This window comes from Micromys minutus, assembly GCF_963924665.1.
Source record: "Micromys minutus genome assembly, chromosome: 23".
In the NCBI taxonomy this organism is placed as follows: Eukaryota; Metazoa; Chordata; class Mammalia; order Rodentia; family Muridae; genus Micromys; species Micromys minutus.
The window spans coordinates 9,924,029-9,937,813 of record NC_137958.1 but is presented as its reverse complement, the minus strand read 5'-3'; the positions used below and the strand labels follow the sequence as shown (position 1 = coordinate 9,937,813).

The 13,785-nt window shown below is 45.1% G+C and overlaps 1 protein-coding gene across 1 annotated transcript; it reads left to right on the top strand.

The window, feature by feature from the left end:
* Positions 1-6,373: 6,373 nt before the first annotated feature.
* CCT8L2 (chaperonin containing TCP1 subunit 8 like 2) lies at positions 6,374-8,059 on the top strand (the record flags this gene model as incomplete). The annotated part of the gene is made up of 1 exon (XM_080936466.1): positions 6,374-8,059. The coding sequence occupies one exon, from the start codon at positions 6,374-6,376 to the stop codon at positions 8,057-8,059; it is 1,686 nt and encodes a 561-aa protein (XP_080792592.1).
* Positions 8,060-13,785: the final 5,726 nt, after the last annotated feature.

Here is a 13,785-nt window from a genome sequence, read left to right as displayed (position 1 = left end):
AGTTGTGTGCGAACGCTCCTGGCCGTAACTTAAAAAATAAAACCAGACAGAACTAATCTCGGTTCTTATATAAAATTTAATTTATTTTACATGTATGTGTGTTTGGCCTACATGTAAGTATGTGCACCATGCGGGTACCTGAGGTCAGAAGAGGGCATAGGAGCCCATAGAAAAATTGTGAGCTGCCTTGAACCCAGGTCTTCTCTTCCTGTGGAACTAGCTCTCTGCCCCCTGGCCTTTGATATTCAGTTGTTACAGTTCAGAAACCTTTGACTCTTGCCATGTTCAGCTACCTGATCCCATGTGGAGGACATAATCCACAGTTTAAGAAGCTGGGATCTGAGGGGAGTGGGATTGCCCAGTGGGTCAAGGAACTTGCTACCATTCAGCGGGCTGTGTACTTGGTGTCACAAACTTTCAGAAGCCTGTGGCTAGTAGACTCCAAAATTCTGAGGTCTCACACCTGTAATTCCAGCTCTCTTGAGGCTGAGGCAGAGGAGTTTTGATCTCTAGGCCAGCCTGGGCTACACAGGGAGTATGAGACTAGTAAAGAGAAAACCAAAGAAAACCAAAGGCAGGCATGAGTAGTATACACCTTTATTTACACAGTAGAGAGGAAGAGTCAGGTGGATTTAGGTGAGTTTAGATATCAAAAACTGAGCATACTTGCACACACCTACAATCCAGCACTTCTAATCCAGCGAGGGATTAGAAATTCAAGGTTATTTTCAACTACCTAACCAACTTGAGCTCATGCTATGTGAAACTTTGCCAAAATTTAGAGAAAGAGAGAAGAAAATGTAAGTTTTCTGTTTTGGGTGTTTTGTCTACACATATGTCTGTACAGCACTTGTATGCCTGGTGCTTGGAGACCAGAAAATGGCATGGAAGCCCCTGGAATCAGAGTCGGAGACAAGAGCAGCCATGTGGGTGCTGAGAACTCCGCTAGTCCTCTACGAGATCATCTGTCCAGCCCCAAGTAGGATGGTTTGTTTATTTGATTAAAGAGGAGTGTCTGGAGAGATGGCTCAGTGGTTAAGACCATATATTGCTCTTCCAGAGGACCTGAGTTCTATTCCCAACACCCACATTAAGCAGCCTATAGCTCAGCTCCAGAGGATCTGACACAGGAACACCTGTATACAATACACATATACATAACTTTAGAACAAAGAACAAAATAAGAGAAAATAAGTCAAAATAGTTGCCATGGGTGAGCAAGATGGCTCAGTAGGTAAGGATGCTTGCCTTTAAGCCTGATGACCTGAGTTCTCTCCAAAACCCACATACTGGAAAGAAAGAACAAACTGCCAATGTCTTCTGACCTTCATACACACCATGTATGAGTGCCTCCTCACACATAAAACAAATAAATGTTTTATATATATGTATGTATATATGTATATATATTCAATTTATATTATATAATAATATGTAATTATATATGTTTAATGTATATTTAATTTAAATATAGTATATGATATATAATACACATTTATATATAAAAACATTATACATACACACGCATACATATTGTTTCCAAAGTTCTCATACTTACCTGGCTGGGAAATACTATGATCTCAAATTTGTTTTCCAGAGTAATGTTTATCCATTTGACTGGAGATATGTTGAATCCTGTGATTTCCCCAAATTCAGGAAACTCGACTGGATTATTTGCAATAATGGGGAACGATGTTAAAGCTCTTCCCCTGTTACAGAGAAACAAGAAAGAGTTGTCTACAGTCTTCAGATAATATCTCCTTAAAAGCATTCTCTGAGCCATGAAAACACTGACAGGAAAAGGATTACAAAAATAGAACATACACACACATATATGTTTATATATCCCATTTTAAAAATGTGACAATCATTATTCATGCATATAATAATTCATGCATGAATAATTCATATTCATGCATAAAGTAACAATGTTCATGAAGAATTAGAGAGATGGGGTCATAGGTCAGGTGATACTGTGCTTGCTTGGTGTTCATGAAGCCCTGGACTTAACACCAGCATGCCATAAGCCAGGCATGGTAGTGTTCACCTGTGAGCTCAGTACCCGGGCCTCACTGGCCTCAGTTTGAGACTTTATCTTAAAACAATCAGGACTTGCAAGATGGCTCAGTGGGTAAGATGCTTGCTGCTAAACCTAATGACTTGAGTTCTATCTCTTTACCCAAATGGGTAAAGAAAAAAACCAGCTCTCACAAGCTGTCCTCTGGTCTTCATACACACATAGACACAAATAAAATAAAAATATGAATATAAAGAAAAACTTGCAAAAACAAACAAGCCAAGGGGGCGGCGGGGAGAGAGGTTACAGACAAGGACCTATAATCCCAGCACTTGCTGACTGATGCAGGAGAATCATGAATTCCAGGCTGTTTTAGTTTGATTTTTTGTTGCTGAAATAAAAATAGTATCCAAAAGCAACTTAGAGGAGGGAAGGATTTACTTAGGTTATACTTCCAGGTCATAGTTCATCACCGAGGGAAGTCAGGACAGGAACTCAAGCACACACCATAGCGGAAGCCACTTACTGGCTCACTCTTTTACTACCCATGCCCACCAGTCTAGGGATGGTGTTGCCCAGAGTGAGGTATGCCTGCCCCTCCATAAAGCATCAATAACGATGATCCCTCACAGACATTAAAACAGGAAAATCTGATCTGATTCATTGGAGTCTCACTGTATCGAGTTGACAATAAGAAATAAACAGCACGAGTCAGGTGCAGTGGCACACCAGGTTGACCTTCGTGAGACTGAGGCCAGCCTGCTCTACATTGTGAGTTCCAAGACAGCCAAGACGATTTAAACAGACCCTGTCTCAAACCAAGCCAAATAAACAACAATAAAAAAACAAGAACCAGCATGTGAGCTATATGAGAGACCCCACCTCAATGGAAACATAGTCTAAGATGGCTGCCCCTGGACTAGGGATCCCAGCAACCTTTGCTCCCTTTGCTCTCTCACGTTTGTCTTTTTTTGTGTTGTGTCATTTCTTGTGTTGTTTTGTCTAAGATGGGAATTGAAATACAGCCCAGCACTCCAGAGGCAGCGGCTGCCAAATCCCTATGAATCCATGGCCAGCCGATTCCAGTTCAACCATGATAACTTGTCAATAGATGGAGGATAGATAGATAGACAGACAAATAGGTAGACAGATAAGATAGCCCAGGCTGGCCCTAAACTTGCAATCTTCCTGCATTATCCTTCTGAGCTTCTGGGATTAAAAGTATGAACCACTGGGCCTGTTTTTTGTTTGTTTGCTTGTTTGTTATTTTTTTATTTATGTTAAAAATTCTTTGTATTTGTGTGTGGGGGGGTGATATGTCCATGCTTCTGCAAGTACACAGTACCCAAAGACCAAAGGTAGTGAGAGGATCCCTTGGAACTGCACTTAGAGGAAGTCATTAGCTGACAAATGCCAGATGTAGGTTCTGAGAACCAAAGTCAGGTCCTCTAGAAGAGTAGTATAAGAATTTGCTCATTGAATTTAGATACATTTCCCTCTTTTCTTGCAACAGCTCTTTGGTGAAAATATTAAAACTATGGCCGCCATCCCATCACAATCTATGCTGTTCTGTTTCTCTCAGGGCCAGATGCCAGTAAACATGGACATGTATGGCATTGTCGTGACCTTCCTCCAACCTCAGCCGGCTCATTCTTTGTCCCACCAGGGGCTCTCCCTCACCTATCAAAGGCTGGGTTCATCCCCTATAAATCTGTTTCCTCTGTGAGTTTCCAAGTCTCACCTGTGTGCTTCACCTGGTGCTGATCTCAGAGGGTACTCAAGAAGTGTCTGTTAGATTACATCACAGACATCATTACTCCACCAAACCCAGAGGGGCCAGAGGGAGGCTTCACAACTTCCTTCTCAGCAGCTTTTTGTTGTCCTTTTGCCATTTCGAGACAGGGTCTCTGGCTAGCCTGGAACTCACTCAATAAACCAGGATAGTTTTGAACTCATAGAGATCTTCCAGCCTCTGTTTCCCAAAAGATGGGACTACAGAAGTGCAGCTTCATCCTTCATCCCTGACTTCATTTGAGAGAGAGAGAGACAGGCAGACAGACAGACAGACAAGAGTCTCACCCTTGGTTGGCCTGGAACTCACTATGTAGACCAGGCTGAGTCTGTAGAGATCTGCATGTCTTTACCTCTCAAATACTGTAATTAAAGGTGTAGACCACCAGTATTCAGGAGAGTGGGCCCTGTATCTTGCTTGAGCAGCACAATAAGGCTGGCCCTGGTGGCGTGGGTAAGCCATGCCCAAGGTCATAAGAACAGGAGAGCTGGCCCTGCCTCTTGCTGGCTGCAGCACTGGGTGAGCTAACCTGGGCAGTGCTGAAGAGATTGGTCTGGTGGTGAAAGCTGTAAACTGACATCTATGAGCTGCTGGAGCTTGTGAAGGGGTCAGGCCTACAGATCCAAAGCTGCAGGCACTCCATGACACAGAACAGCAACAGGATATTCTAGAGGACTCCCAGTATTGACAGTGTAGCAGAAGCCAGAGGCCTTGAACTTTACTTGCAAGACGTATGGACAAGTAGGTAAACTGTGACAGACCATGACACACCACAGCTCCAATAAGGTTTTGTTTGCTTGCTTGTCAGGGAAATGGGTGGAATTGGGAATGTCTGATGTGAAATCCACATCTCCTGAACTTCTCTTGTGTTTTTTATGTGGTGGCAGTAGTGGCACTGAGTAGGCACAGCAGGCAGATCTCTGTGAGTTCAAGGCCAGTCTGGTCTACAGAATTAAGTTCCAGGACATCGTCCCAGGGCGATACAGAGAAACCCTGTCTCAAAAAATTAAATAAAGTAAATGTTTTTAAATGAAAAATAAAAAAGTTTAAGAACAAGGTTTTAAAAACGTGTGGGCCACCATCCCCAGATTTTTGTAAAGTTTTTTTTTTTTTTTTTGTGAGTGTTGAGGTGTGATATATGCAAATGAGCACAGCTGTTGGGTCAGAGGTGTTGGGTCCTCTGGAGGTTGAGATCTCTGGAGTTGTAAGCTGCCCAGTGTGAATGCCAGGGTTGGATTCAGGGTCCTCTGTAAGGGCAATGCCTGCTGTGGTCTGTGTTTTGTTTTGTAAGATAAAGTCTTGCTTTCTAACCCAGGACTCCAACTTCAAGCAATCCTCCCTCATTTTCCCCCATACTTCATTCGGCCATGACTTTTTGTTTTATTTTTGTTTTATTGGTTGAGACAGTCTCACTACCAGCTCTGGCTGGCCTAGAACTCCCTATATAACTGTCAGGCTGTCCTTAGGCTTGTGGAAATCCTCTTGTCCCTGGCTCTGGGGACTGAATTTAGATCTGTCAGGCTTGTTGTTGCTCATTTTGTTTTCTTTGCCTTTTGAGACAGTCTCAGTCTATAACCCAGACTGACATGTAATTTGTGATGGTCTCACAGTCTCCAAGTACTGGGGTCACAGGGATAGACTACACAGCCAGTGTGTGTCCTGTTTTACTGTTATTTCTGGGCTTTTTTTTTAATTTTAAAAAATTTATTTATTTATTATATATAAGTACACTGTAGCCGTCTTCAGACACATCAGAAAAGGGCATCAGACCACATTACTGATGGTTGTGAGCCACCATGTAGTTGCTGAGAACTGAACTCGGGATCTCTGAAAGAGCAGACAGTTGCTCCTAACCACTGAGCCATCTCTCCAGCCCAATATTTGTTTTTTCGAGACAGGAGTTCTCTGTGTGGCAGCCCAGGCTATAGATCAGGCTGCCCTTGAACTCATAGAAATCTGCCTGCCTCTGCCTTTTAAGTGCCGGGATTAAAGGCAAATGCCACCACCACCCAGTACACCACCCAGCACACCCACCAAACACATGGCATCTTAGTACTACAGCTCGAGAGTACGATTTGAGTTTGGGCACTGATACCTCCAGCAGGTTACTTCTGTTTTTGATTTTGGTGCTATTTGGGACACTCCCAACCTCTGTTCCCTCAAGACAGCAAAGATAGTCTTCGTTAGGAACTAGAAGTGTTCCTGAATTTTCAACAGTAAAGGTATTTTGGTTTGTTGGGTTTTGTTCCGGCTGTCAGGGTCTCCTCGGGCTTACTGTCCCTCTGTGACTTCATTCCCTGTCTCTGGTTCCATTTGCTACTTTGTGACTTCATCAGAGGGGCAGTTTAGCTCCTGTGGATCAGAACTCACAGGGGCCTTGTTTGCTCAGACTCAGTTTTGGAACTGAACTCTGCACCCCACCCTTGGGTGCAAAGTGGAGGTCCACTGCTGGTTGGCTTCTGCATGTAGCAGGTGATGTGCATTTGGCTTCTGGAGCAGCGTCAAAGATAAATGCCAAGGGTGTGCTACCATTTCTAGCGTGCTTCTAACGGTTGGTCTAACCCATGGCGGTCTCCCCGCCCTACCGGGCCACTCAAACCAGCCTCCAATCAGGCCTAGAACTGCCCCGGCGGCTGAAGCCAGGCCTACAGAACAACCCAGAATCTCAAGAAGAGCCGTCATACATACTGAGGGCCACGGCTGCAGCTCAGACCCTAGCCAGTATCATCCGGTCTTGTTACGGCCCCTACGGCCGGCAGAAATTTCTGGTGACTGCCAAGGGAGAAACGGTTTGCACAGGTCACACCGCTGCCATCCTCAAGGCTCTGGAGCTGGAGCACCCAGCTGCCCGGTTTGTTCAAGAGTTAGCCCAAACCCAGGCTGAGAACACAGGAGACGGCACCGCCTTTGTAGTTCTCCTGACAGCAGCCTTGCTGGAGCAGGCCCAGTACCTTCTGTGGGCCGGCCTAACTCCAACCCAGCTCCGGGAAGCCTTTGCCACGGCCACAGCAGAAGTCCTGACTGCTCTGCCTTCCTTGGCCATCTGCTCTCTAGGGCCTTTGGAAGACCCTTCCTGGGCCCTCTATTCTGTGATGAATACCCACATCCTGTCTAACTCAGAGTATTTAACCAAGCTTGTAGCTCAAGTGTGCTGGGTTAACAGGGAACCAAATGGTAACTTCAAGCCTGAGAGTATTGTGGTGTGCATACTTCAGGGTGGGACGCTGACTGATTCCCGAATTTTTCCTGGAGTAGCAATAGCAGGGAAGCTCTGTGGACGAAAGACTGAGGTGCTAAATGATGCCAGGGTGGCCCTGTTCAGTTGTCCCTTTGGCCCTTCAAATCCATTTGCACCGGCCACACCACGTCTCTCCAGCCCGGAAGAACAAGTAAGATTTCAGAAACAAACTGAACAAGTGGAAAAGGAAATAGCCCAACTGGCCCTTATGGACATTAACGTGGCAGTAGTCTTGGGGGAAGTTAATGAGAAGACGGTGAACCAAGCTGATTCCTGTGGTATAATGGTGATTCAAGTCAACTCCCAAAAGGAGATTGTCTACCTGAGTGAGAAGCTGCGTACTCCCCTGCTCAGTCGGCTCCTTCCTCCTCTTGAGCCTGGGAAGTGCCACAAGGTTTACAGGAAGGAGTTTGGAGATGCTGCAATGATAATGTTTGAGTGGGAACATGAGATTGCACCTTTTCTCTCAGTGGTCCTTAGGGGACCCACCATCCAGGGACTTCGGGGTGCAGAGCAGGCTGTCTACTATGGCATAGATGCATTTTCTCAGCTGTGTCAAGATCCCAGACTGCTGCCGGGAGCCGGTGCCACAGAGATGGCTCTGGCAAAGATGCTGGAAGACAAAGGAAGCCGACTGGCTGGCCCCAATGGTCTGGCCTTTCAAGCATTTGGTCAAGCCCTGACTTCTCTGCCTAAAACCCTGGCAGAGAATGCAGGCTTAGCTGCCCAAAAGGTGATGGCAGAAATGAGTGGATTTCACCAAGCTGGGCACTTCTTCGTTGGAGTGGGAGCAGACGGCTTAGTAAATGTGACTCATGAAGGTGTATGGGACATACTGAGGACCAAAGCCCAAGGGTTACAAGCAGTCGCTGAGCTGGTGCAGCAGCTGGTAACTGTGGACCAGATAATAGTGGCCAGAAAGAATCCTTTGTACAGACAGATCACAAAACCCACCTTGAACAAAAAGGTATCCTCACCCCAGAAAGCAAAATTCTTTGGAAAGTATGTATAGCGACACACTAAATAAATAATGGTCAAGATTGCAAATGCCCTTCAAAATACAGATGCTTTTCTTTTCTGTCCCTCATGTCTGGGGCTTCTGGAGCCTGTTTCTCCTTCCTTCCTTTCTCTTTCTTTCTTTCTTTCTTTCTTTCTTTCTTCTTTCTGTTTTGGTTTGGTTTTTGGGTTTTGTTGTTTTTTGTTTGATGCAGAGTTTCTCTGTGTAGTCCCCTGGCTATTCTAAAACTGGCTTTGTAGACCCAGTTGGTCTAGAACTCTCAGAGATTCACCTGCCTCTGCCTCCCAGAATGCTGGGATTAAAGGTGTGCACAACCATACCCTCTAGGGCCCATTTCTAAAAGATGTGTGTGTGTGTGTGTGTGTGTTAACTTGTGGGTATGGGTGTGTAGGAGGAGCCCACTGAGGTCAAAAGAATGTGTCATCCCCCCTGGAGCTGGAGCTACAAGCAGCTCTGAAGGGTATGTGGGTGCTGGAAACTGAACCCAAATCCTTCGGAAGAACAGCCGGTGCTCTAACCACTGAGCTGTCTGTCCCCCAGCCCATGAAGTCAGGCTGCAGAGCAACAAAGATAAAGATCAGTACTTCCAGCAGCTGGGAGGTGAGAACAGAAAAAGGAGTGGGTCCGTGTGAGACTCAGCTATACAGTGAGTTCCACGTCAGGCTGGGCATTGTAAATAAGACGGGTTTCAAAAACAACAAAGCAATAAAGCAAAAACACTGGTACTCCACTGTTAGAGAAAGGAAGAGCACAGGCTCAGGGTTGCCTCATTAAGTGAGGACAGATTCTCTAGCTAAGACCGTGCCTCTGCGAAGAGAGAAGAGGGGAGAGGGAGAGATTCCTTTTAGTAACTTCGCTCCAATTCCAAGTCTTGACTTTCCTGTTTCCTGTTTCTCTTCATCACAGCTGTTTTTACAGTAACAGTAAGTGCAAAGATACAGTCCTAACAATTTTTGAGTGCCTAGATTTTGAGGGTGGGAAAAAAAAAGAACAGTCATCTTTTCCCATCTCTGAACATCCCTTCTATGGAATCAACATGTGTGAATTTATGTCTAGACAACACTGTAACACTCTAAAAGCACAGTTCCAACTTAAAACAGAAGCTAGGCACTCTCTAATTAATATTAATTTTTAAAAAGACAGTATTTTAGACAATTTAAAAAATAATACAGGAAAAGGAGCTATAAGCAAACTAATTTATTGGTTTGCGGTTTTTAATTTTTATTTAATATTTTTGTTTCTTATTTTTATACTTACATATTTGTTTGTTTGTTTGTTTGTTTATAGAGATAGGGTTTTTCTGTGTAGCCCTGGCTGTCTTGGAACTAGCTCTGTCTTAGTCAGGGTTTAAATTCCTGCACAAACATCATGACCAAGAAACAAGTTGGGGAGGAAAGGGTTATTCAGCTTACACTTCCACATTGCTGTTCATCACCAAAGGAAGTCAGGACTGGAACTCAAGCAGGTCAGGAAGCAGGAGCTGATGCAGAGGCCATGGAGAGATGTCACTTACTGGCTTGCTTCCCAAGGCTTGCTCAGCCTGCTTTCTTATAGAACCCAGGTCTACCAGCACCACCCACAATGGGCTGGGCCCTCCCCCCTTGATCACTAGTTGAGAAAATGCCTTACAGCTGGATCTCAGGGAGGCATTTCCTCAGCTGAGGCTCCTTTCTCTGTGATAACTCCAGCTTGAGTCAAGTTGACACAAAACCAGCCAGTACAAGCTGTGTAGAACAGGCTGGCCTCCAACTCAGGGAGATCCACCTGCCTCTGCCTCCTAAATGCTGGGATTACAGGTGTACCCCACCGCCCGGCTACAGAACATATTTTGATTATGGCTCCCCTTACCCAGTCCAGTGAGATGGTTCAGCAGGGAAAGATGCTTTCTGCCTAATGACCTGAGTTTCCCTAGAACCCACAAGATGGAAGGAGAGAACTGACTCCTACAGACTGTCCTTTGAGCACCATATACTTGCTATGGCACATGTGTGAGCACACACACACACACACACACACACACACATACATACAATAAATGAATAAATAAATAAAGCCATGATTATTTTGTAACAATATGAAGATGACTCCTCATTTTAGTTATAAATCTAGGATTCTGAAGAGTGAGGTTACAGACATTCAGCACCGCACAAGCTGTAAGTCTTCAGGCATCCAGACTTGGCATAGTCGTGGGAACACAAATGTCTGTCTCCCAAGGGACTTGGATATCACACAAAAGCAAAGGTGGCAGCCAGTCGCATAGCTACATACATGGCTCAAGGAAGAGGGCCTGAAGAGTGTAGCAACAAGACTGTAACTCAGATCTACCTGTTCGCTCCACACTCCCATTCAAGGCTCTCGGGATGGAGCCCAGGCCCTTGTGCATGCCGGGCAAATGCTGTAGCTTTCTCCTCGCTGGCAGGGCCCCTGTGTTCTCAGGTTCTCTAGCCAGGCTGACGACCCTCTCCATCTGGCTCCTGCCCCTCAGCTCTCTATACTTCATGCTCCATTGAGAGACAGTAGTGTGAGCATCAGTTATCAGTGAGGACTGAGCTATCCCCAGTATCCACCTGTGGGGCTGATGGACATCTTAGAGCTTAAGCAGTGGTCTGGGCTCCATCTAGGATGGACCAATGTGTGTGTCCTGCTTCTGGAGCTATAGAATGGCGGTCTCTTCCCAAGGCCTTAGTTCTCAGGCCTTGGCTGCTGGCTGGCTCCAGTGTCTGACTCTGACATACACCCACTCTGGTGGACCTGCCGGATCCCTCCCAGGCCAGGGCCACTCTCACACATGTCCCTCTGTGAGTTACTCTGATGAACCGAAAGTAAAAGACACAATGCAGAAAAACAACATGACTGAAAACTTCCAGTTAGGAGAAGAGGGACACAGGCGGCTGACCTGGTGCGGACAGCAGCTCATTAGGTAATGGAATGTGTTGTCTCCAAACCTTCCTCCACAAAATCCTTGCAAGTCCGGAAGAAAAACGTTATGCATTCCAAATGGGGATGGGTTGGGGAGGGAAACAGCACACTTTAACATGGAAGAGGAGGTAGAGGCTACCTTGTCCCTTCCCCAGTATCTGCAAGGATCCTTCCCAAGAGTTCTCTCCTTTTCAGGTCTCCTTTTCAGCATCCTTTGCCTGTCCTCACAAGCTAAGCACTCTTGGTATATAGGCCAAGGGCTTCAAAAGAAGAGGGGCTGTAGATAGCACACAGCTCAGTTGTTAAGAATACTTACCTAATGCTGGACTTTCTGAATTCCAAAGCAGCTCGATGTACACAGCAAGTTCCAGGCCTCAAAAAGTAAGACAGACAGATGGTAGATAGATGATAGATAGATTAGACAGACAGACATGATAGAGAGATAATAGACAGATGATACAGACAGATGATAGATAGATGATAGATAGATAGATAGATAGATAGATAGATAGATAGATAGATAGATAGGTAGGTAGATAGGTAGATAGATAGATAGATAGATAGATAGGTAGGTAGGTAGATAGGTAGATAGATAGATAGATAGATAGATAGATAGATAGATAGGTAGGTAGGTAGGTAGATAGGTAGATAAGCAGAAATAGACAAATGAATCTCTCAAGCCTCTTCTGAAAAGCTGCTGTTTGCAGCAGAGGGTGGTTAACAGTGACCCACAACTGGCCAGCTGCAGAGAAGACAGTGCTTAGCCCTAAAAGGAACATCAGTGGGACACCAGTACCCCTGCCAAGGCTCAGGGATCATTGCAGAAGAGGAATGAGAGCCACACGGACATGTGAAGATGGCTGTGAGTGGGAGCTCTCCACAGGAACTGACACAGTATCTCTGAAAGCTCAAGGCAGACCAAATCCCCACATCGATAGGTAAGCTAACCATGAAACCCTAGCCCTAGCCTAGTGGAGGAGCTACTGGTAGCTGTTGGCACAGGGATAGAGCATGACAGTTCTCAAAGAGTATAGCCACTGGTAAGTAGACCACTCTCATATGGAAACCCACACAGCCAAGACTATGGGCAGCATAAAGCAGTCTTGAAGAATTAAAAAAAAAAAAAAAAAAAGAGTGGTGGTCAGGGGTAGTGGCACCTGCCTTTAGTCCCAGCATTAGGGAGGCAGAGGCAGGCAGATCACTGTGGGTTTGAGGCCAGCGTATGAGTTTCAGGATGGTCAGGGCTATGTAGAACCTGGAAAAAAACAAAAACAAAAACAAAAACACAGAGCTTTGTGAGTTGGACAAAGCAGGGTGGATTCTGGAAAGAACTGGGAGATAATGATCAAAATATGTTGTATAAAACTCTCAACAGAAAAAAAAAAACATTTTAAGTGTCTTAGGGCTAAGAAGACAGCTTAGTTATTATGGACTCCTATGTCCTATGCTTAAAGGGGGGGGGTTGATTTTAAGGAAACAGCATTTTCCAGACACTGTGGGAGTACTGGTTTAAATAGGAATGGCTCCATAGCCTCAGGTATGTGGGTACTTGGCCTAATACTAGCAAGAGGTGTGCTTGTTGGAGTAGGTGTTGGAGGAATTGTGTCACTGTGAAGGTGGACCTTGAGGTCTCCTATGCTCTCGCTCTGCACAGTGTGGAAGAGTCCACTTCTGATCAAAATGTAGAACTCTCAGCTCCTCCAGCACCATGTCTGCCTGCAGGCTGTCATGCTTCCCACCATGATGATAACGGACTAAACCTCTGAAACTGTAAGCCAGCCCCAATTCAATGTTTTTCTTTATAAGAGTTGCCTTGGTCATGGTGTCTCTTCACAGCAATGGAAGCACACACACACACACACACCCCAACAGGGGATAGGCATATATGATCTTAGACTGTGATAGTATGTACAAGACGCACGCACACACACACACACACACACACACACACACACACACACACACCCCTCTGCAGTTTTAGCTTCCAGTGTCTACTGATTGCAGAATACCGATGGGCAAGGGCCCTTGCTGTGGCTGCTTCCCTGGGGTTATCCTCTTGGCAGGCGCCCCAAGTTCTGTGCTAGTGATTCTCATCAGAAGAGGATAAGTTGTATCAGACAAGCACAAAGATCCTCATGAAGACACAAAGCATCATTTTCGATTCCACACCATGTCCATGTTGCTGGTAGTCCAATATCATCATTGTCACCATTTACAAAAGGACAGCAGCAGTATTTTCATTAAAAAAAAAAAGCTTGCAAAATTTCTTTTGATGCTTTTTCCAGTTTTTAAAATGAGATTGTTTTTAAAACCTCATCTGTTCTTGTCCTGATTGTTGGGACTTAATAAGAACGTTTCAAAATACACACAAATGTCACTGAAATTAGTCTTTAAAGAAAATTTGGGAAGTCTGTTATGATGAAACCACCAAAGAAGGTGAGTTTTCTCTGTGTGGATTTTTGTTTGGATTTAGTGCTGTGGCCAGCACTATGGAGAAGAGGGAAAGCATCATTGCTAACAGTAAACAGAAACAGCAGGACAATATGTCTGTACTGCCAGGTGTGGTGTCACGGGCTGAAAACCAGCTCCAGAGGTCTATGGAGAGGTGAGACAAGAGGGTTAGAGTTCAAGGTCAGCCAGGCATTAGTAGTACAAGCCTTTAATACCAGCAGTTCTGAGGCAGAGGGAGCTGGCTCAAGGTCAGCCTGTTCTACAGAGCAAGTTCCATAGAGAAACCCTATCTCAAAACAAAACATTCAAGGTCATCTTGAAGTACAGGTGGAGTTGAAGAACAGAATTAG